We start from the raw sequence: 24,924 nt of genomic DNA, 5'->3' as shown, positions 1-24,924 counted from the left end.
TAATGCTTTGTTTTTATGGGTGTATGAATTTATAATGTAATGATATGTGTAAGTTGTGCAGAGTACATCAGATTATAAAATGTATTGTGTCAACAGGTTGAAAATAGATGTCATGAATTTTGGATGTTTGGCATGCTTTGAAGCAATCCTTAATGCAAAGGCCAGGGTTTTCAGGGTTGGTTTCACAATGGTAAATTGTGCCTTTTCTGATTCTCCTCTTGGAGCATACTCTGCACCTTTTTGTGTTCTTCCCTTCTTCGCTGTTTGGGGAACCTCTGCTGGAAAAAGTTGACATGGGACAATACGCACACTATGAGAAGCAGTGAGACCCTTCCTAAATGCCAAACATTAGGGCCTTCATGACAACCTTCTGAAAAAAAGGAAGGTCACCATATTAAATGAAAAAAGGTAACCAGCTCACCTGAAGCAGCTTGTGGTGTGTGGAGGCACGGAAGTCGCGTAGTCATCACGTGCAGACAATAGAAAAAAGGTAGAAATGCTCCAGCTTGCAAATTGATCCAAAATTTATTGATTAAAATATGGTGAAAAAAGTGATAAAACAGTTCACATGTACAATGGTAGCGTACATTTTGGATCAATTTGGAAGCTGGAGCATTTCTACCTATTTCTAGATCACCATATTGCCTGGACCACGAAACAGTGTAGGGAAGGTGACCTGATGAATGGACTTGTTAGCAAGTAGAAAGGAGGGTTTGCACATTTTAGGCAGATGGCATATACAGTATGACAGTGGGGAAACAGCTAAGAAAGTGTAGATGTGTAGTGTCGGGTCGGTGGTGGGGTGGTCCTACTTTTATACCGCGCAGAGATGACAACAGAGACACGATGGAGGCTGATTCTGGGTGCAACAGGTCCAAGTTTATTTCTTCACTTGCCGTCCGACTGACGGCACACCTCGCGGCCCTCCGTTTCCAGAGCCGCTTCTCACACCGTACACTGGAGACGTGTCTGCACACACCGTCCCCTCCTTTACTGTCGACGCTCCTGACAGTTCCGTCACTGTGGCCGCCTTAGGCCCATTAACCAACAGCGCTTCTACTGCTCAGTCGTCGTGTCACATACGGTGTCTTACACCCAGTACCTCGTCTCAACTGCGGTCCTTTCCTGTCAGGACCACCCCCCTGACGTCCTCTCTCCTCAGTCCCCCTGGTCTGGATTCTCCTCAGAGTGCACAGACTGTCATAGTCCTCCTGTCACTTGAGCTCCCCCTGGGGACTGGAACTTTCTGGAACCCTCCCTCAGAATTTATAGCTCACCCGGTTCCTTGAAACTGTCACTCCAACTGTCACCACGCCCCCCATGACCAACGGTTTCTAAAGCCCTAAGCTGCTGTCAAGTCCTTTGCTCACACTCCTCCCTGCCATCTAATGTCCACCCAAGGTACTGCACGTCCACTACACTTTCCTAGCTGTTTCCCCACTGTAATAACTGACACCTACCTACACTGTGCATCCCTTTCCTTCTTCTTCAGACTAGTCCGTCCGTCCGTCAGGTCACCTTCCCTACAGATGACGTGCAGTATCTTGGATTGACCACAAGAGGGCAGGGAGGAGTGTGAGTTCAGGACTTGACAGGAGCCTAGGGCTTTAGAAACCGTTTGTCATGGGGGCAGAGTTACAGGGAACCGGGAAAGTTATAAATTTGACAGGAGGGTTCCAGAAAGTTCCAGTCCCCGGGAGGTGCTCAAGAGACAAGAAGTCTGTGACAGTTTGTGCACTGTGAGGAGAGCCGAGCCAGGGGACTGAGGAGAAAGGAAGTCAGGGGGGTGGTCCTGACATGAAGTATCGCAGTACAGACGAGGCCCCGGGGAAATACATACCGAGTTGAAGACGATACCTGACCAGTAAAATTACTGTTGGTGTACGGGCCTAAGGCGGCCACAGTGCCCGAGCTAACAGGAACGTCACTACGTGAAAAGGGACGGTACGTACATTTACGTCCCTGGTGATAAGTACGGTGTGTGTAACGGGGACTGGACATAGAGGGCCGTGAAGAGAATTGCGGTGTATTGTGAGGGCCGTCAGTCGGACGGCGGGAAATAAACTTGGACCTGTTGCACCCGAAATCTGCCTCCATCTTGTGTCTGTACGTCACTGCGCGGTACACAGAGGGACTCTACAACAGCACAGAAGCCATCTGTACAATGTACACAGCCAATTTTTTGCACCATGCTTTAGCTTTTCGCATGGCACTGTATGGTTTGAGGACCTGTTCTAAGAGATCTACACCCTCATGTACTTATTATATTCCAAGATGCAATCTGGCTTAGCGACTTGTGTTGTGGTACCTCGGACAGCGGCAAGGGAGCTGTTGTCACGGTGTATGGTGGTCAAGATAAGGACATCCCTCTTGTCTTTATACTTTACCATCAACAAGTTGTCGCTGGATTGGGCTCTGCTGTCGCTCTTTCTCAGCAGTTGCCTAATTAGCGGCTTAGGGAGGCCTCTCTGATTTTTTTTTGCACAGTGCCACATGCAACTGTACCTCTGACAGAGAGGGTTTTGCAGCGTGGGATACTGGTGTAAAAGTTATCTAGGTAGAGGTGATAACCTTTATCGAGCAGTGGGTGAAGCAATTCCCACACAATTTTACTACTCTGTATTTCATGGGCAGCTCAGGAATCCAATTTGATGTTACTAAAATTGACTTTTTCATATTCTTTTCCAACGATGAAATAATAAACCTTATGGTGGCCCAGACAACTTTGTATTCCCATCAATTTTTCACCCAAAATCGCACGTCATCATACGCAGCAGAAACGATGACATTTTGGGACTTTGTGCTGCATATTGGCATAGTCAAAAAAAACAGAGCTTTGGCAATAGTGGAGTACCGATATACGACTCTGCTTGACAACCACGGACACCGCCAATATTAGGACACACTTCCTCATAGGACACCACTGCCTGGCTATTCATAAGACGTCCGGTGGAAACCGGGTCGAGTTTTACAGCAGAAACTTTTACCTTGTCATTTGACCTAGGACCGAGGTCTTACAACTCCCTCTGGCAGTCCTCCTCCATATGTGTCATTAGTACACTGAAGAAGGTCAAGATATGACCAAAACGTTTGTGATACTGATGTACTAAATCTTGAAATTCATTAAATCTTTCAAATATTTAAGTTGAGTGCCAAGTTTATTATATTATTTCTCTGGTTTGGAACCCTACTTGTGCACCTACTTGGTAGTGCCATGTTTTGCCTTATCACTAACACTGCGACGTCCACTGCTTTAATACACTACCTCGCTGGCTGTAAGGCTGCTCTGTATTATTTTTTTTTTCTAAAACAAAATCAGACGTCACTTACACTGTGATGTCCACTAGTCTAATATGCTACCTCACTACCTATAAGGTTACTATGTTCTAACTACCTATAGAGAAAGGCAATTCTTGAGAAATGTTACTTTGCATTGGTTCTCCTTAATATGGATCACTACAATTGTTGGAAATCTCTCTAAAGGGATTCTGTCACAAATCTTTACAGCCCTAAGAGCAACATGACATTGGGGTGATATATCATTTACTTTACTGCTGAAGATCGTCCAGCTTTATGAACAGTGAGCTCAGTATAACTCTAACCGCAACACTAATTGGCAGGTTTCTGTGTACCCTGTGCATAGGCAGACAGTTGCCAATCAGTGGTGGGGGAAGAGTTATACAGAGCTCATAGCCATGGAGAACTGTATGGCACCTAGTCATCTAGCGCTAATCTGCTGCTGGTAAAATAGTGATTTTCTTAAAAAAAACTACAGCAAGCAGCTTAGTAAGTGACACATCGCTGGAATCAGGGTGTCTGTCTTTACATTATGCTGCCTTCAGATTAGGTGGCAAACACCTAGTGAAAAATTCTCTTTAAGAACTAAATAACATAGAACAGAATCTAAAAGTGTCACCTACAGCTGAGAACATTAAATGTAAAAATGTGAAAGGCAAGAGACAAATGGCATTTAGAATACAATACTACGAGCTGCAATGGGTAGTACCCCCTCTATTGTCTTCTGTCCATACGCCTTCATCTCTCTCAGGGTCATCAAAAAGAGTTGGATTTACATTAATATATTCATTAGCCGCAGGTAATAAACAGTGTTAAAGTGTTGTTGTTGTGAGCAGCTCACATACCAGTCATCTACATCAAATATGGAAGGAAATGGAACACAACACGGTTTCTTTCATTGGGTTATTTTAGAATTTCCTCTCTGGGTATCATGGTGTTGCCTGACGGATCCTGACAGCACATATGTCTCTACATTACTATAAGCCATGGAGTGAACCCTCTTTTTGTTCATTTTAACATGTCAGAACATCCAAAAATATGTTAAAGTGTATGCTTCGCTTCAATGAGGTCGCATGCATTAATTACAAGATGTGTGTGACCCATGCAGAACGTGGTTAGGATCCTGTCTAGCTTTCAGTTCAGAATACAGTCCCTTTCAGGTCTTCCCAGACGAGCCTGTTTACCTGTTCTAAGACAGGCTGGCCTTTATGTGACGGCTAGAACTTCCTAAGCCTGCACTCCCTCTTCTGGTAGATTCATAGCACATTTTTTTCATGGGAACAGGGAAAAACATTGAGCAGCAATAATTTCTTTATAATAATAATCTTTGTTTTTATATAGCGCTAACATATTCCGCAGCGCTTTACAGTTTGCACACATTATCATCACTGTCCCCGATGGGGCTCACAATCTAAATTCCCTATCAGTATGTCTTTAGAAAGTGGGAGGAAACCGGAGTACCCGGAGGAAACCCACGCAAACACGGGGAGAACATACAAACTCCTTACAGATGTTGGCCTTGGTTATGTACTATATATACTTTATATACTACATAGCATATGTTACAGAAGGGCAACTCCGCCAACAGTAGGAATGGCATGGACTATGTTTTGTTTTCACCTTTTGGCCACTAGGATCATGTTAAGGCCCCATTCAAAAGTCATTTATTCAAAAGTCATTTTTTCACATTTATCATTGTTCTAAATGGATATACAGTGTATATATATATATGTGCAGTTGAAACAAGAAGTTTACATACACTATATAAAAAAACACATGCATGTTTTTGTGCTGAAAATGCAGGTGACAGCAAGGCGACCTATAATTCTGGATCATTTACATCAGTTATGTCAGGAGGAATGGGCCCAAATTCCGACCAACTCTTGGGAGAAGCTTGTGGAAGGATATCCTAAACGTTTGATCCAAGTCATTCAGTTTAAGGTCAATGGCACCAAATACTAATGAAATGAATGTAAACTTTTGACTTTACAATAAGTAATAAAAATGACTTAAAACATTCTCTCTCTCATTATTCTGGCATTTGGCAAATATTAATAATTATGGTAATCCTAATTGACCTAAAACGGCAAAGATTCATTCTGATTTCATGTCAGATATTGAGAAAAATATGCAGATTTGTATTTTTGTATAGTGCAATATATATATATATATATACACTTCGTATTTTGCAGACTATAAAACCCACTTTTTTGGGGATTTGGGAGAAAAATGGGGGTGCATCTTATAGCCCAAATGTAGCTTACCTGAGGGGGCAGCGGTGGCATTGAAGAGGCGGCACAGGAGGCAGGGTTGGTGGAGGCAGGAGTGGGGTAATGCTGCAGGCCCTGAACTGGGGAGGGGGGGATGTCCCAGCCGTGGGCTTAAAGAAAATGTTCGCGGTATGAGGCAGGAATGGAGTCCCCACTCTGCACATTGATCTCCTGGTGGTGGGCTTCAGGAAAATGACCACATCTGGCGTCACTTACGAAGATTAAGATCTCAGCTCAGTAATGGGCCAAGATCTCAACCTGCGAAGGCACCGTCAGAGGCGCCCATTTTCCTGAGGCCCACCGCGGGGAGATCAATGTGCAGAGTGGGGACTCCACTCCTGCCTGCACTGCCGACATTTCCTTGAAGCCTACCGCCGGGACACCCCTTCCTCCCTGCCCAGAGTCGGCATCATTTTCCCACTCGTGCTACCACCAACCCTGCTTCCTGTGACCCCACTCAACAACCACCGCCCCCAGCAAGCTAAATTTGGACCATAAGATGAACCCCCATTTGACACATTAAATTTTTTTATTTTCCTCCTGAAAATTTGTGGTGCGTCTTCTGGTCCGGTGCATCTTATAGTCCAAAAAATATTGTGTGTATGTATATATATATATATATATATATATATATATATATATATATGTGCGTACATATACACATGACAGCTTCCTGAATAACATCCTAAATTTGTTAACATGTTACTACTGCAAACAAATCTCTATATTAGAAAGTGACAGGTATTCCCTATGTACACAATAAGGATCATACTGGGCAGTATATTCTTCACAGTTACGTTTTCACATCTCCTCGAGCCACAGCACTTGACATGGAGAATTTCTCAACAAGATGTAAAAACAATATAATCTTATGATGGGGCTCAAACTCATAGTTGTTACTTTTCTCAGGCGCTACTAGATAAACAGGAAGCCCGGTACTAAGTTAGCCTTTTCTGTATTTTATGAATCTTGGTTTCCCATTTGCGTCATCAGCTTCATCACTACTCTTCTACAATAGCCATTTCTTACATAGAAGCTAGGAGACGATGTAGTCATCAAGGTGGTGAAGAACTGTCTGAAAAGAAGAGCAGAGTAAATAGTTATGGTGTTTGCTTGACTTGCCAGATTCCTGTCTTTACAATATTGAATGGATGGAGGGACAACGAGATTTATGTATTTAATATACATGACTTTTAGTTACTTTCATGTTCAGAGACTAAAACTGTATCTCTCCTAGAATACTTTTGTCTTTTTTTCTAAAAGTATTTACACCGATGTTCAGAGACTGGAACTCGTATAACGTTTCACAGCAATAACAAATTTTTTTTTTTTTTTTTATAAGGAGCTGAAAATGATGGGTTACATAAAGTCAGGACTAACAGAAAAGCCACAGAATACCTTTTACAAGGCAAACTTGGATAAAATGTCTCTCTGTATACAAGCAAACATTCGGCATCAAACTCTGCAAGAAGACAAAATGTACCCCAACACCGTCCAGTTTAATGTGTTTTTCTCTATGAATATAAGTACGAGAAAAAGGTTTTATTGGCAAATAAAAAAAACAACCCTTCTTCTAGTAAATAGGCCTTGAGCAAACATTCTTTGGGTTGAAAGGCGTTGGTTTTGGAAGCCAGAGTAAGAGACCAAATATGTTCCTGTGGCGCATGATTCTCCGTGAGTCAGGGACAGTCTAAAATGCAATATAATTTCCCAGGAATTGTGAATAAGGGACTGATGGTAATTACTAGTAATATACTTTTTATATGCACATCAAAATTGAAAGCTGTTTTTGGCAGTACAAAAAAAGATGATAACTATGTGATGTCGCGGTTATGGTGTGTTTACATGTTTGCCGATCGGCAGTCATTTGTAGCCTTTTAAAAGACAGTCTAACGGCACTTCCACCGTGCACGAAATGGTCAGTAGATGCACATAGATTGTCATAATTCTCGGCAGCACATGTTCTTTTATACAGAACTACGTGCTGCTGAGAATATTAATTTTGAAGTCAACCAAAAGATCATTTTAACCTAAATGATTTGCTCATTTGACAAGTGACTGGCAGCCTGTTTACACTGCATGGTGATTAGGAAACAAGCAATCCTAAGATCATTCGTTCACCATAATCGGCCAATGTAAATGCACCTTTAGAGAGGGCAAATGCTTCAAACCGACGTAACGTTTCGATACCATACCAGATATTTCTAAACATACAGATGCCCAAACTTAAGCCATATTATTTAGATTAAGTTTTAAGAATCAAGTATTTGAATAATTTGGTAAAAAAAAGTCAACATGTCAGAGCAGACGCCTTGGAAGTGGAACGTGATGTTAATGTATTATGCAAGCCAATGTTAATAGGTGTAATTACTTCAATTATTGCCCATTGTTATGTAGTACTCACAATACAAGATGAAGTGATTAAGCCACTATGTTCACCCTAAAGCCTTTTTGTTTGACTTGTAGTAAAGATTCGCTGTTATTATACAAATTAACACTGATCCAATGTTGACTTGAAAAATACTCTAGAGGTCATTTGTCTCGTTAGTTTACATTGAAGTAGAATTAGTTTTGTACTTTTTACCACTGCTATATTACAGGATGGGGATAGCAATATGAAGCAGCAAAACTGTAAATGTGGATCAATGAAACATCCATTATACACATTACCTATAACTCAAAGGGAAAAAAGTGCAAATCATAAGACATATCTACTTGTGTATGCCCCTTTCCAATCGGGATTCCAATACAAACAATAAGGCTTTGTCTCTGCACACCCCACCAATGCCAAAACTAGCAGTCTGATATTCACTGTTTGAAGGGGGTCAGTAGCGCACCACTTCTCCAATACTATGAGTGGTGGTCACAAATGTGAACATGCGCTCACATAGACTTATAGAAGTGAATGGAGTGGCAGTCAAGGGTGTGCACCACTGTTGCATTTATGCAATCTGTTGTACTCCCACTGGCATCATAAAATTAATCTGTCATGTTAACAATTTGGGTCATCAAGAAATGCAAATTATTGTTAGAGTCTCTACCAATTGTTAATATTGAAATGACAGCTTTTGACATTAATGAGACTTAATTCATTGCCATCTTAGACAACCATCATATGAATTACTTTGCAGGTTGAATTGTGGTACGTAAAACCAAGTAATAGACCCATGTTTACATATACGCACTCATGGACAAGTTAAGATTCTCCCCTTGTCTTATCAGCAACTGTAGTCTTCTCTGACAGGAATTTTGTCAATTTACTCCACCATCCAAAACCCACCATTACATTAAAGACACATCATACAGCTCTGCTCAGTTCCTGTCACCAGTTGGGGGTTGGTGTTCATGTCCTATCACCAGTTGGTGGTTTCTTCAAAGGCATCATTTGAATCTGCAGCAACGACTAGGCCTCACTTCACAACATAACGTGTATTGTCCCATGCTACCTTGATGTCACGTGAGATCTTTTTAGAGCTGGAGGCATCTAAGATGTCTTTGAAGAGACCGCAGTGGTGACAGGAAAGAAGAATTGGAGCACAGCTGTTTGTTGTGACTTTATTATTAAGGATGGGTTTTAGATGGTGGAGGGAATGTACAATACTCTTGTTTTCTTTGCTGGTAAGACTGAGGCGGATGAGTGGGTATATGTAAACGTGGGTCTAACAGTGGGTTTACATGTCACAATTAGATGTAGATTCAGGACAGGTGAGAGCCACGCAAATATTTATTATGCTCCAGGGTCTGGAGAGTCTTTAATAATGCACATTCGATTCACATCGAATAAATTCATTGTGAATTGAATTCCTGCCCTAATTCATGCGAATCTGCCAAATTAAAAGTTTGTGAGATCTACTCATTCCTATTTAATACCTATCCTATGGATAAGTTACACATATATTTTCTGCAACGTCAGCCAGACTGGAGGTTATATTAAAAAGTGTATTCAATAATTTCCATGTCCTAAAATTATCCTTATTTCAAATGTTACTTCACTTCTTTATTCCAAAGAGGGAATCTTGTGAAAGATGGGAGAAAATGACCTGTCTGGAAATTAGCCTTTTAGCTTAAGCAGGGCCTAAAGTAGACACCAGTGTCTGCTTTCAGGGGGTTAGCTTAATCGGAAGCCTGGAATAAAACACTCACTTCATTCAAGACATTGTGAAAACCTTAAGACAGCTAGAAATAGTACCTGCTTCAGCATTTGGGCTATCACGGAGATAAATAGCACACTGTGCAAATTTCCATATAGGGCCAGACTTCCTCTGTCTGTGCATTGCGTACAGCTTTTGGCTAAAGTCTCGCATTCCTTCGGTATGTTTCTCTGGGAGCTTTTGATTTCCGTTTTGAGGGCTGGCACAGACCTTCAATTGCTCTAATAAGAAAATGTCTGTGACTGAAAGCTGAAAATGTGCAAGATTCCTTCTTTAAGTATACAAACACTTCGAGTCTAGCCACTTTCCTGTAGTTTGTCCAGATTTTCGGTACAGTATGTCTGATACCTGATCAAATGACTTAGAAAAAGCAGGAAAAAACTTAAAGGGAAGGAATGTACTAAGATCTCCACCTGTACAATTTACAAGACCCGACTAAACCAACTGCTGCATTTGAAGCAGATGTAAACCTACTGTATATAGCTGTGTAAATATACGTGTGCTGCCAACGGAGCTAAATTCCTCATTTTACCAGAAAAATATGGGCTTGTGAAGGAATTCTCTATATAAACACCTGCAGGAAAGTCAGGAATACGGAACATTAACTCTTACAGGTATCGATAACACTGTTCCTATGGTAAGCAACCCTAATAAATGGGAATTACTAATGGGGTCTCATTGTGCGCTCTAAGCTTTGGGACCACAATTCAGTGCCTAAGGCTGATCCCAGGAGCCATGGCTGGTGGAACTGATGTGTTAGTGCCCATCCAGGATGCCTATAGACATACATTCGGTAGATTGATTATGTGCCGGAGAATATCTTAAACCAGATCCATTTTATATACAGCAATGAAACAGTGGCATTGTTGACCTAGATTGTGACATTGGGTTACATCATATTGAACGCTGTTATCGTTACATTCCATTTCTATTGTTGGACAGTGAGAATTTAGACTAATATGTACTTTGTACTAGAAGAAGCAATATACATGGCATGTGCTCGTCCTTGCTCCCCTCCCTCCAGCAAGAGAACTGCTGTGTATCAATCAATGGCCGGTGGCTAGTATCCCCGCGTGACCTTATCTGGCTAGTGAGTGACATCATACCTATTAGCAGATATTAGGAAAGCTCCTGGGTATGTTCAGTTCTATTCTCCTCCTCACACACATTATCCTGCCCATAAATGTATTTAGAGAAAAGTATGTGAGGGTTGGAACCTTTTGTGCACCAAACCCTCTGTAGCATTCATAGTTAATTGGCAACCAAAGCCTTCCATCAAGTGCGCGAACACTGTCTTGACATAAGCAAGTGCAAATATTGGAATAGTCTTTCTCATTTTTTTTTTTGCATCTGGATATCAAGTTGGACCATGTTTTGCATGAGAAGTAATTCCAAAGCATTACAAGTGACCGTAAATATAATAAATTCGGCATTATGCTATATTTCATAAATTCCTGCCATAGATGTGACACCGTGTTTCATTACAGTAATACTTGTTACTTTATCCAATTCTAGAATTATAAAATTCCAAAGAGTTCTATAACAAAGAAGACGTGTCCAAATGTAAACCCCATAAACACACATATATAATAACAAGCTATGTATGATCAATGTGCAGTCAATATATAAAAGTATATTTACATTCATGCACATACAAGGTAACTTGTAAATTGTAAATGAGATGCACATAGAAAAATGTAAAAGTTTATGGGTAACATTCCTTGAAATTTTCAATGATACTATGCTTTTTCTATGGTACAATTTCCAAACTTGGGTTATTACAGGCACGGCGGTGCACCGTGCAAGAGTGTAGTTTCTTTTGTTTACTTTTATATAAAACAGCTATTTTGGTGGCAATACATTTTTCTGTTATTTTTTCAGATTTTACATTTTTTTTAATGTTTAATTTTTTTTTTAACTCTTTTGTACTTAGTCACTGTAGGCATTAAAGCTACTGTACTTGCCTGATTGCTGCACTACAGGATATTAGATGTCAATTTTACACGGACACTTTACCTGTTAGACCCAGCTCTTTTCAGGAACTTACAGGCTACCATAGCAGGTTGACGCAAAGACCACAACTTGCCTCTGGGTTGCTGATAGACTTAAAGAAGGAAGCCCCTTTCTTAATTAACCATCTATTGACAGCAGTCTCTCAGGAGCTACCAGTCGCGATCGGTGCTAACACCAATTGTGGCTGTTGCAGCAGGGTGTCAACTATGATATACACTTGGTACTGGATTTGCCTCTCATGTACAGCACCATGGAATCAATGGTGCTATATAAATAAATAATAATAATAATAATATATGGCAGTTTGCAGGAGCTTCCGTACCATTGCACCTTACAAGCATAGTGGAAGGAGTTAAAAAAATCCTCCTTTCTATATTCACCTACCACCATAGATCCAGCGTCGTGAGAAGCAGACTCCTCCTCTCCGACACACGGTGCTTTGACACACTATGCTCCTGTGTGATGTCATTAGGGGGCGCCGGCGTGCTCGCTCTTTGGCCTGCTCTCTGCTATCCTAGAAATTTCTCAGGGGCTTCAATGCCCTACTATCTACAGATGACAGCCTCAGGGGCTGAATGTGCCCCATGGGCCACCTGTTTATCACCCCTGCTGTACACCTTTTACATTAAATAGTATTAAAACCATAGGTTCCTTAAGAAATAATGCAGATTAAATTCTTCCTTCCTTACGCTGCCCCTCCCTGGTGTAGATTGCTTATGAAACAAGAAAGAATGTATTTTTACATTGTGGTTACATCTCTCAGTTGGATGTATTAACATGATTATCGTAACATGAAAGTGGAATGGTGAGGCTGTCTGGAACAGAGGTTAGCCATAGAAAAACAAGGCTGAAACCTCCTTTTCATATAAAATTATAGAAGGGAGAGTGGAAATTATATAAAAGCAAGGAGAAAATCCTATTTGATGGCGAGGATACAGCATCTTTTTTGTGCTGCGGAGTGTGCCAGTTTTTTCAGACAGAAGGAATGCAGAGTGTCAAGGGGTCAGGATCAATCCGGAGTGAGCTGATGGGGCAGGAAGGTTGGGAGGAATGTAAGGAATGTCCCTGCTTGTGTAGGACTCCATTCAGCTCATTGGCCTGTCCCTACAGCCAGCAGGGTATAAAAGAGCAGCAGCTCCCTGCTAGACTCACACAACAACTCTTCCAGAACCTGAGAGAGGAATCATTCAGCAAACAGGGGCTGAGGAAGGAGGCTTAGAAACTCTGAAATAAAGCAAGCAACCCTAAACGAGATCCCACTGAGATCTACAGGCTGAGAACGACAGAAGGAGACTTTCTTTTGACTTTGAAGAATATTGGACAATGGCTTCCGGAAAAGTGACAGCTGTGCTCTTCATCGTTCTGCTCTCCTGGGTAAGTTTACATCTATTTAATGGGAACTGGGTTATTTATTTGGTATTAAGATCGGGAAATGCCATACCTATGTAGCTGCAGACCATTTTTGTACTCTGAGAAGTATAATTTTCAGCTTACTTATATTTTTCTCTCCTGCATTACAGGTATGTGATGCCCAAGATTGCAGTGGAGAATGCCAGTGCCCACACAGGGTACCTGAATGCGAAACTGGTGTCAGTCTGGTGCAAGACGGATGTGGATGCTGTAAAGTTTGTGCTAAACAGCTGGGTGAACTTTGCACTGAGAAAGATGTATGTGACCCCCACAAAGGACTTTTCTGTGATTTTGGGTCAAGATTGAACCGAAAAATTGGAGTTTGCAGTGGTATGTATCTAAATATCAATAATATTTGCTTTACTAGTAGAAAGACTGTGTAGCCATTAATAAACGATAAATTAGTAAAAATTCTATAAATTATACTAGACTGTTATCTAATAATACCTCTGATTAATTAAAAATCCAATATTATTAGTCTCAACCTTACACAATTTTACTATTTCATTAATGACAGCACTTGCATACATATAGTGAACATGTACAGCAGGTAGAATCAGCACTTGATAAACAGTAATCTGCTTGGTGAAACCTCTTAATGCGAGAATCCTGAACTTTATTCTTATTTTTCTCATTCTAGCTAAGGAAGGTGCCCCATGTGTATTTGGAGGCATGGTCTATAGAAGTGGAGAGTCTTTCCAAAGCAGCTGCAAGTACCAGTGCACTTGTCTGGATGGAGGAGTGGGCTGTGTTCCTCTGTGCAGCATGGACATCCGTCTCCCAAGCCCTGACTGTCCATACCCAAGAAGGGTAAAGATGCCCGGCAAATGCTGTGAAGAATGGGTCTGTGATCAGCCCATGGAGAGGACTATGGTTGGACCTGCTCTTCCAGGTAAGCTGTAATCTATATCAGCTGTTATGTCTTTGTGTTACATGCTAGCATCCTAGGGTAAAAACATAGTTTTGCAATTCATGCTGCCATCCATAGATTGCAGCATAAGTAATAAAGCTGCTGCCCATAATTTCTAACATATAGGGGATGGGCATTCATGTTTTTAAACAGACTTTTAATGTGTCTTTATTTTTGCCTCCTCAGCTTTCAGAATGGAGGAAACTTATGGTCCTGATCCATCTTTGATCCGTGCCAACTGCTTAGTGCAGACCACTGAGTGGAGTGCTTGCTCCAAGACCTGTGGAATGGGAATCTCCACCCGTGTGACCAATGACAATGAGTACTGCAGACTTGAGAAACAGAGCCGACTCTGCATGGTCAGACCTTGTGAGGCCGATCTTGAGGAAAATATTAAGGTGAGACATGTTTTCAATGTCATATATGAATATATTCTATATTTTATAGCCTAAGGATTCAAACACATTCATCATTACCTGTGCTACTTAGTAAAGATACAATACTGCAATTTTAAAAAATAGTTAATTGAGGGTCCTCTTTTAAAGGAAAATGTAAACCAATGCTATAGATTTCTAATGTTCAAACTTTTCATTTCTCCTCAACAGAAAGGAAAGAAATGTATCCGCACTCCAAAGATCTCCAAACCAGTCAAGTTTGAACTTTCTGGCTGCACAAGTGTGAAAACCTACAGAGCCAAGTTTTGTGGGGTATGCACAGATGGCCGTTGTTGCACTCCTCACAGAACAGCCACCCTTCCAGTAGAGTTTAAGTGTCCTGATGGTGAGGTCATGAAGAAGAAGATGATGTTCATTAAGACATGCGCATGCCATTACAATTGCCCAGGAGACAATGACATCTTTGAGTCCATGTATTACAGAAAAATGTACGGAGACATGGCATAGATCCATAGGTCTACAGAGAAAAGACTGTATCACTTGAAATGACTTTGCATCTCATTGCTAAACATAATTTTATAGCACAAGAACGTATTTAAGATTGTTTAAAAGAAAGTCTTTGCTTTTAAGACTTGATTGTTGAATGACCCCAGCCACTGGTTTGAAGAAAGCAAGACGAACCAGACTGCCAAAGCTTCCCTGGGTACGATGTAATGTCACCGTACATTTGCTGGCACCTTGCTGTATTCACTGAGTATGGTGATCTATATTGTACCCAGTAATGCAACTGGAAAAATCTCTTACTATTTTTATATACAATATATAATGAACCAGCACCGTGGTAGTGACAGCTGGGGTTCACACTCCGGCTCCATTCTGGTGCTAAGTACAGTAAGTTGTCCTTGTGGGATGACTCATTTTTAGCAAATCCTAAAAAAAACATATTGAGTGGAATGGAAACTATGTTTGTAACAAGACTGGAAAGTTTGCAGCATGCTGTAAGGCGTGTTGTAATCTTGCTTTTTATAGTGATTGTATATAATGTATATATATTTTTGTACAGTTATCTAAATTAACTTAAAATTGTTTTGTTCCCGTTTTTCATTTTTATAATGCTTAAATATTTTGATAATCTGTTTTTTGTATTATTATTATTGTTATGTCATTGGTTCCCGATAAGTAATTTGTAATACTTGTCTGAAGAAATACAAAGTCTAAAATAGATTATCACTTAAAAATGATATTCAGTTCCAAGAGACTAACTTTGAAAGCCCAGAAAGTAATAGATACCATGGACACATTTGTTTTAGTCAATCTTTAATGAAAAAAATGATGAAAATCTTGAAACGGTTTGTGATTTTCACTAGGATAATCTGTTTTTTACCTTGTTTATGACTGTACTTTTGTTTTCAACATTTTATATTTGTTGGGAAGTGTGACCAAAAGGTACATGTTTGCACTTTTCTAGATGAAAAATAAAATATTTTATTTTTTATAGAAATCCTCTGTCTTTTGCTTTTCTTTCTTTAAAAATTGCCACATTAATAGAAGCAAACACAGCTACGCATTTCATACCACTATAGCAAACAAAGTTTATTCTTTTTGCATAAGGAAAAGTTATACATTCTTTTTAATATACTTTCAAGTATTGAAAAATGTGTCCTAATCATGTGATGGAGATATGCAACTCATTGGAGTAAAGCCAGCTATACACATTGGACAGCTATAGGATGAAAGATGCTCCAGCCGATCATTCATCCGACAGCCATCTTAGTCAACTCTCCCATACACAGGAGCGCTCATGTGTTAGCTCACTGTAGGACTCTATACTTATTTATGTTAAAATGTAGCTTAATTCATATCAATAAAATATAGAAAACCTACATAACGTGAAACCAAACACCATCACCAGGAAACTACAATTGATAAGATACAGATACCACAGGGAGGTGCCTACCCCTGTACAGTGCTGAACCACCCTACCTACCAGCGGAGGTTGGCAGCCTATACACCTGCGCAATGGCACCCCTGCTTGTCGACAGCTCACACTGCTGGCCCTGCTAGGCCCTAGTCAGGGCAGGGAAGCAGAAAAATTCTTGATAGGTAGAGACTAGAGGATGAGAAAAAGATGTAATGGTATGTAAAGATTGATTACTACCATCTTAATGGTCTAGATAGGTGGGATGTCCGCTGACACATGGGTCATAGCGTATGATAACATAAAACGGGAACAACATGTGTAGATGTTACCAATCTGTCCCTATGTTATGGTTGCATACCTAGCAGCAGGGGTTGGCACCATATGATGATGAGATTGGCATCCCAGCTTGTCAGCGGCTGTATCAACTAGAGTAAAGAGATGAGGGATAAGACAGTAAGGACTAAAAGTGCTTAGTGCTTTAAAGAATGAAAGGTACTACGGACATCCTCATAGTGGCTCAGTTCAGTAGAAAGATGCATAACATTTGTGCTCCTGTGTTCTCTAGGAAAAAGTCATCGGCTTACACGTTGGCTGACAACTTATTTCTGGGAGAGCAACCTGATTGGCAGTCCAAAATCAGACACCTGCAATTGACATATCTCTCAACCATCAGTCGGATGGCACTCACGTACATATTAAACCAGTTTTCCCCAACTCCGGTCCCCAAAAGCCACCAACAGCTCATGTTTTCCGGATTTACTAGTATTGATAATTGCATCACCTGGACAGGCAAGAATTCAGTCACTTGTACAATATTAAGGAAATCTTGAAAACATGACCTGTTAGTGACTTTTGAGGACCAGAGTTGGGGATCACTGCATTAGACCATCGGCTGAAACCGTCGAGATCCACGAGTTTGGCTGACATTAGTATAATATACATGGAGGCGATAAGTTATCAGAAATCCCTCTTGTGAAACTAAAGCTAGAACCATGGCTTTCTTCAGGACTGAATCATTTTCTGTTATCCATAAAATGATCATCCAAGGGAAATGAAGAATCGTCTGTGCACGCCATGGTCAGCTCCGGCCTTCTCTGCAAGAAGAGGACAATGCAGCAGCTCAAAGAGGACACAGCAGTGACAAATATATTCAGGTGATGACAGTTGCTAATAATATACACTCGGATCAAAGAAAAAATGGAATCAAGAGCAATGAATAAAATATAAGATTTTTTATTTATGCTCAGTAGAAATATACCATATGTAGATAAAAATACCAAATAAATACAAATAAGGGAATCAGCGACATCCAATTACCACATATAAATAAGGGTCAAGGCACTAATGTTAATCCATACATACAGGCAGATAGCAATAACATAATCGGTTCTCTAGATTATCTTTTGAATGTATTGGTACATAGCATCTCCCATAAAGTGCATAGTGCATATGCTTTCTCTATCTTTTAAGTATAATGGTAAATAGCATCTCCCATAAAGTGCATAGTGCAAATAGGGGTCTAATAACCACCAGTGTGCGAGATTGTAAGCTGGTATAGAAATAGCATAGATAAGTAAAGGGGAGAGAAAGCCAATTTCATAAACAAATGCCTAGGGTTCAAATTAAAAAGTACCAACCTATATAATATGTGGACAGCGGGACCCCCCCCGATGAAGCAAGAAGCGAAACGCGCGTAGGGGTCCCGCTGTCCACATATTGTATAGGTTGGTACTTTTTAATTTGAACCCTAGGAATTTGTTTAAGAAATTGGCTCTCTCTCCCCTTTACTTATCTATGCTATTTCTATACCAGCTTACAATCTCGCACACTGGTGGTTATTAGACCCCTATTTGCACTATGCACTTTATGGGAGATGCTATTTACCAATACATTCAAAAGGTAATCTAGAGAACCGATTATGTTATTGTTATCTGCCTGTATGTATGGATTAACATTAGTGCCTTGACCGTTATTTATTTGTGGTAATTGGATGTCGCTGATTCCTTTATTTGTATTTATTTGGTATTTTTATCTACATATTGTATATTTCTACTGAGTATAAATAAAACATCTTATATTTTATTCATTGCTCTTGATTCCATTTTTTCTTTGGTTTTAGCTTCAATGGATGAGCTCCAGTATTGATAGTCGTTTTTGTGGTATTAATATATACTCAGTTGGTAACTGTGGCTAAATTTATTTTCAAGGGGCACATCTGCTAATTATATTTATATTTTCTGGGGAGCAGAGTGACCTAGCTTATATTTGGTGGGGTGAACATAGTGGGCAATTTTATATTTTATGGGGCACAATTATAAATTTAGTGGCTACATTGGCTAAATATATATTCAGGGTATCCCCAGGTCAAATTATATTTTCGGGGGTCACAGTGATTACATTTATATTCATAGGGCACAGAAGCTAATAACATTTCCAGTGGGGCACAGTGCCTAATTATATGTTGTGCTAATTTTATTTTCAGTGAGCTAAATAGTTACATTTTAGAGTGGTACATGGCTAATTATATTTCTAATACCCCTATAAGCTGCCTCTGTCGGCAGGGAGTTAGTAGTTCTCACCTCAAAATGACAAAGTGCCTCCACCCAAATCTTGCTGGGAGCGGTAGTGGGATGCAGGAGGGTCTTCCTCTTCTGCCAGGGGTTGACTCGGCAGTACAAACTATAAGAGATGATATTGAAACACTTAACAGGTTTATTAATAGGGGGATAAATGGTGAAAGATTCAGGGGGGAATAACAAGGTACAGCAAAACAAGTAATATTATGGAATCTACAACACATGTAGGATGTAATTTGCAGTAAGCCTTTATGGTGAGTATGACACGTCCCCTTTAAATAACAGCAGACACACTCCTAACTAATCACACTTAACTCACAAATGGCTGAGGCAATGAAAATAATACAGTCTAAGGGTATGTTTCCACGTTCAGCATTTGCTGCGGATTGGACGCTGCATACAGCCGCAGCGTCCAATCTGCAGCGTCCAGGTGTTACAGCGTAGTGGATGGGATTTTATGAAATTCCATCTCCACTATGCATTGAAAAACGCAGGTGGCAGACCTGCATATTCGCACATGCAGCACGTCTTTATAAATATCACTGTCTATGTATAGGATGCGGTGATTCCGCGCCGTTCAATGAATACATGCGGAATCACCGCGCGTACAAAAGCCGGCAGCACTTTGGAAGCAGCTGCATCCAGTCCGCAGCAAATACTTAACGTGGAAACATACCCTATCATTGGGACCTATTTGCTGTGGATGTTGGTGCGCTTACAAGAACTAATGCTTCTCCTACTCTTCCATGATGCAGGGAAGAGCAATGTGTGCTGGGAGTTGAAGTCCAGAGCAGTGCAGCAAGAGAAACATGCCTGCTACTGTCAAAGACTGTGGGATCCCAACAACCGTAGTCTCCACACTTTTGCTTCCACTGCAGGTGTTATGCAGTGGATACGGAAAGTATTCAGACCCCTTTAAATATTTCACTCTGTTTCATTGCAACCTTTTGGTAAATTCAAAAAAAATTCATTTTTTCTCATACATGTATACCCTGCACCGCATCTTGACTGAAAAAAAAAACAGAAATGAAGACATTTTTGCAAATTTATTCAAAAAGAAAACTTAAATATCACATGGTCATAAGTATTCAGACCCTTTGCTCAGTATTGAGTAGAAGAACCCTTTTGAGCTAGTACAGCCATGAGTCTTCTTGGGAATGATGCAACAAGTTTTTCACACCTGGATTTGGGGATCCTCTGCCATTCTTCCTTGCAGATCCTCTCCAGTTCCGTCAGGTGGGATGGTGAGTGTTGGTGGGCAGCCATTTTCAGGTCTCTCCAGAGATGCTCAATTGGGTTTAGGTCAGGGCTCTGGATGAGCCAGTCAAGAAAGGTCACAGAGTTGTTCACAAGCCACTCCTTTGTTATTTTAGCTGTGTGCTTAGGATCATTGCCTCGTTGGAAGGTGAACCTTCGGCCAAGTCTGAGGTCCAGAGCACTTTGGAAGGGGTTTTCATCTAGGATATCTCGGTACTTGTCCGCATTCATGTTTACTTCAATGGCAACCAGTCATCCTGTCCCTGCAGCTGAAAAACACCCCCATAGCATGATGCTGCCACCACCATGTTTCACTGTTCGGATTGTATTGGGCAGATGATGAGCAGTGCCTGGATTTCTCCACACATACCACTTAGAATGATCACCAAAAGGTCTATCTTTGCCTCATGAGACCAGATAATCTTATTTCTCATAGTCTCTGAGTCCTTCCGGTGTTTTTGTACCAAACTCTATGCGGGCTTTCATATGTCTTGCACTGAGGAGAGGCTTCCGTTGGGCCTCTCTGCCATAAAGGCCCGACTGGTGGAGGGCTGCAGTGACAGCTGACTATGTGGAACTTTCTCCCATCTCCCTACTGCATCTGTGGAGCTCATCCACAGTGAACTTGGGGCTCTTCTTTACTTCTCTCATTAAGTCTCTTCTCCCACGATTGCTCAGTTTGGCCAGGTCTAGGAAGACTTCTGATGGTCCCAAACTTCCTCCATTTAAGGATTATTGAGGCCACTGTGCTCTTAGGAACCTTGAGTACTGCAGAAATTATTTTGAAACCTTGGCCAGATATGTGTCTTGCCAAAATTCTGTCTCTGAGCTCCTTGCCCAGTTCCTTTGACCTCATTTGGTCTGACATGAACTGAGAGCTGTGAGGTCTTATATAGACAAGTGTGTGCCTTTACAAATCAAGTCCTAGCAGTTTAATTAAACAAAGCTGGACTCCAATGAAGTAGTATAACCATCTCAAGGAGGATCACAAGGAAATGGACGGCATGTGACTTAAATATGAGCGCCTGAGCCAAGGGTCTGAATACTTAGGACCATGCAATAGTTTGGCCTTTCCTTTTTAATAAGTGCGCAAAAATTTCTACATTTCTGTTTTTTTCGGTCAAGATTTGGTGCAGACTGTACATTAATGAGAAAGAAAATGAACTTTTTTGAATTTACCAAATGGCTGCAATGGAACAAAGAGTGAAAAATGTAAAGGGGTCTGAATACTTTCTGTACCCACTGCATATTTAGGGACCACAGTGACTAATATTTTCAGTGGATAACTATAAATTCAAGGGGGCATAGTGGCTTAAGGCCCTGTCACACACAGCGATCTCGCTGGCGAGATCGCTGATTTTGTGACGCCACAGCGATCTTGCCAGCGAGATCACTGTGTGTGACGGGGATCAGCGATTGGCCCCCCCGCCGGGCATCGCTGATCATGCACTATCGTCCTGGGCCATTTTTGATCGTTGCTCTCCCGCTGGCCAGCGCGCATCGCTGCTTGTGGCAGCGGGAGCCAACGATCAGCGAGGCTCCCAGCACTCTAAGCAGGCGCTGAGAGCTGGTATCTAAGGCAAATATTGGGTTACTAAGTGGCGCGCGTCACTTAGTTACCCGATGTGTACCTTAGAAACCTGCGTACTTGCACCGGGAGCTGCGAGTACGCAGGTTTCTAAGGTACACATCGGGTAACTAAGTGACGCGCGCCACTTAGTAACCCGATATTTACCTTAGATACCAGCATCATCGCTGGTGCTGATCGCTGGTGAAGCTGCCTGTTTAGCAGCTCACCAGCGATCATGTAGCGATGCACCAGCGATCCTGCCAAGGTCGTATCGTTGTCGGGATCGCTGGTGCATCTTTAAGTGTAACGGTTCCCTTAGGATGAGCACAGTGGCTAATTATACATTTCTAAAGAGACAGTGGCTAATTATGTATTCAGCAAACACAGCCTCTAACCATTTATTTAGAAAGCACAGAGTGTGACAATGTTTATTTAGAAGCACATTGTTGTGTGATCTTTATCAAGGTTCCCATTTTTATGGTTTATTTATATTCAGAGGGCAGTGAGATGATTTTCTTTATTTAGGTGCCTTCTTGATGCATATTTCTAATCAGGGCACAGGGTTAGGCAGTTTTCATTCAGGGACACCTTATGTGACATTGCTATGTCCTGGAAAATGGTGGGCTTTTTTACAGGCACCGCTCACTATGTACTGAATGGTGACTAAAGCCGCACCAGCCGAACCCCTGTGACTGAAAGCCCAATGGCTTCCGTGGGGAATAAGATTAGTTTGCTCCTGGCAGCGTGGCTTTCAGTGCGGGTGCTGGACATCTTCAGAATGCTATTTGTCATGATCCCAGTGCAGGTTTTGACCTGCACGTCAGGGGTTAATGTCTTGAGCTCAGTGCAGGCTTTGACCTCCACACCTGGGGTTAATTATTGTGGCCTCTCTTTGGTTCAGGCAGAGCTTTTTATTGCCCTGAGATACTCCAATCCCTGTCAGTTATACTTTTGCCTTTGGCCGAGTGTTGTGACCCCTGTGCGCCTGTTCGTTGTCTTATAGCTTGCTTATATGGTTCTGATCTGGTTCTGTCCCCGTTGTGAGTTTGCCTGTTGATTCTGTACTGTATATCTGCTTCTCTGGTTTCTGACTTCTTGGCTACATCTTGACTATCCGTTCTGTCTTGCCCTTTAGTAATTGTCGTGCTATCCCGTGCTTTGACCCCGGCCTGTTCTGGTTTATTTCCCTGTCTATGCCAATTAGTAACTTTGTTCCGTAGTTACCATTCTAGGAGTTTTCCTGCAGCTCCTAGCTCTCTGGAGTTTAGGCCACGTCCCCAGCAGTCACATGCTTCAGGTTCTGTGGGTCTGAAGCATGCATCTTCTCTGCTGTTGTCCGCTCCACAGGTATCTCTGAGCACAGGTTGTTTTACTCAGGACACGCACACTGGCTCAGTGAGCAAGTGCAGTGCGGTGTTCCTGACACTATTAACCTGCAGATTAACCCCATATCTGCAGGTTCGTAGTGTTTTTTAACATGACAGGTCCTGTTTAAAGGCTTAGACTTCCTGATATTTTGTCATGTAATTGTACAACGTGCAGCATTGGTGTTTTCAGGTATCAGCCATTTTCTGTACAGTTCCTTAGTCAACCATTTCACTGAATGTTAAAGGAAAATAAGCTAAACTGGACTAAATACATTTCCATATATTATATATATATCTCTATATATAATAATAAATTTTATTTTTATAATAATAAATTTTATTTTTATAGCGCCGACATATTCCGCAGCACTTTACATTTCAGAGGGGATTTGTACAGACAATAGACATTACAGCATAACAATAATCACATACAGTAGATTATAACAAATGCCAAGAGGAATGAGGGCCCTGCTCGCAAGCTTACAGTCTATGAGGAAAGAGGTAGACACGAAAGGTGGGTGGTAACAGTTGCCCTGATTGTATGGACCAGCCATAATGTTAAGTGTGTAACAGTACAAACACAGAGGGCTAATGGATGCATAAAGCATGTGGGAACATGATGCGGGAAATCTGGTTATGGTAAAACTTTTGGCTGTGCCACACAGGGATAGATTAGGTTAATGTGTTGAGGCGATAGGCCAGTCTGAATAAATGCGTTTTCAGGGCACGCTTAAAATTGTGGGGATTGGGGACTAATCGTATTGACCTGGGAAGTGCATTCCAAAGAATTGGCGCGGCACGTGTAAAGTCTTGGAGACGGGAGTGGGAGGTTCTGATTATTGAAGATGCTAACCTCAGGTCATCAGCAGAACGGAGGGCGCGGGTAGGGTGGTATACTGAAACAAGGGAGGAGATGTAAGGTGGTGCTGAGCTAAGGAGGGCTTTATGGGTGAGGGTAATAAGTTTATACTGAATTCTGGAGTGGATGGGTAGCCAGTGTAATGACTGGCACAAGGTAGAGGCATCGGTGTAACGATTGGCGAGGAATATGATCCTGGCTGCAGCATTCAAGACATATTGGAGAGGGGAGAGTTTGGTAAGAGGGAAACCGATTAGAAGAGAGTTACAATAGTCGAGACGAGAATGAATAAGAGAAACAGTAAGAGTTTTTGCAGAGTCAAAAGTAAGAAAAGGTTGAATTCTAGAAATGTTTTTGAGGTGCAGATGACAAGAGCGAGCCAGTGATCGAATGTGGGGGGCAAAGGAAAGCTCGGAATCAAGTATGACCCCAAGACAGCGGGCATGTTGCAGGGGAGTAATAGTAGAACCACACACGGAAATGGCAATGTCGGGTATAGGTACATTAGTAGCGGGAGGAAACACAAGGAGTTCGGTCTTTGACAGGTTCAGGTTCAGATATAGTGAGGACATGATATTAGACACAGCGTTTAGACAATCGCCGGTGTTTATATAAAATTGAATGAGTGTATGTCACCAACCAATCACGAAGCATCTTTCATTTCACCAGCGCTGTTTAAAAGAAGCTGAGCTGTGATTGGTTGCAAAGAAAACTGTTACTTATAGCAACCAATCACAGCTCAGCTTCTTTTAAACATTTCTGGTGAAATGAAAGATGCATTGCTTAGTGATTGGTTGCAAAGAAAACTGTTGCTTATAGCAACCAATCACTAAGCAATGCATCTTTCATTTCACCAGAAATGTTTAAAAGAAACTGAGCTGTGATTGGTTGCTATGAGCAACAGATTTCCCAACTCGACAACACCTCA

The 24,924-nt window shown here is 41.4% G+C and overlaps 1 protein-coding gene and 1 long non-coding RNA gene across 3 annotated transcripts in view; one reads left to right on the top strand and one right to left on the bottom strand.

Annotated features, from left to right (window-relative positions):
• Positions 1-6,096: 6,096 nt before the first annotated feature.
• Positions 6,097-24,924, bottom strand: part of LOC141089428 (uncharacterized) — a 71,123-nt gene continuing 52,295 nt past the window's right edge. Inside the window, exons 2-4 of one of the 2 annotated variants that reach the window (XR_012232282.1) lie at positions 18,947-19,046; positions 16,434-17,461; positions 6,097-6,642 (exon numbers count right to left, since the gene is read on the bottom strand). This is a non-coding gene — a long non-coding RNA (uncharacterized lncRNA). Of the gene's footprint in view, positions 6,643-16,013; positions 17,462-18,946; positions 19,047-24,924 lie in introns of those variants that run through there. The other variant, XR_012232281.1, reaches the window with a different exon arrangement.
• CCN2 (cellular communication network factor 2) lies at positions 12,873-15,947 on the top strand. Its single transcript, XM_073575823.1, has 5 exons — positions 12,873-13,105; positions 13,252-13,471; positions 13,782-14,033; positions 14,238-14,449; positions 14,657-15,947. Exons 1-5 carry the CDS (start codon positions 13,055-13,057, stop codon positions 14,951-14,953), a joined length of 1,032 nt encoding a protein of 343 aa, XP_073431924.1. The 5' UTR covers positions 12,873-13,054; the 3' UTR covers positions 14,954-15,947.

Source organism: Dendrobates tinctorius, unplaced genomic scaffold (genome assembly GCF_039654945.1).
Source record: "Dendrobates tinctorius isolate UK_male_01 unplaced genomic scaffold, ASM3965494v1 ptg000046l, whole genome shotgun sequence".
Classification (NCBI taxonomy): domain Eukaryota; kingdom Metazoa; phylum Chordata; class Amphibia; order Anura; family Dendrobatidae; genus Dendrobates; species Dendrobates tinctorius.
The sequence above is the reverse complement of the archived record's forward strand: the minus strand, read 5'-3'. Positions and strand labels throughout refer to the sequence as shown.

Excerpts from the sequence above, each read along its gene's own strand:
- CCN2 (XM_073575823.1), top strand. The coding sequence starts at position 13,055 with ATGGCTTCCGGAAAAGTGACAGCTGTGCTCTTCATCGTTCTGCTCTCC. Across the intron at positions 13,472-13,781 it reads AAAAATTGGAGTTTGCAGTG|CTAAGGAAGGTGCCCCATGT; the intron begins GTATGTATCTAA and ends TTCTCATTCTAG. Across the intron at positions 14,450-14,656 it reads ATCTTGAGGAAAATATTAAG|AAAGGAAAGAAATGTATCCG; the intron begins GTGAGACATGTT and ends TCTCCTCAACAG.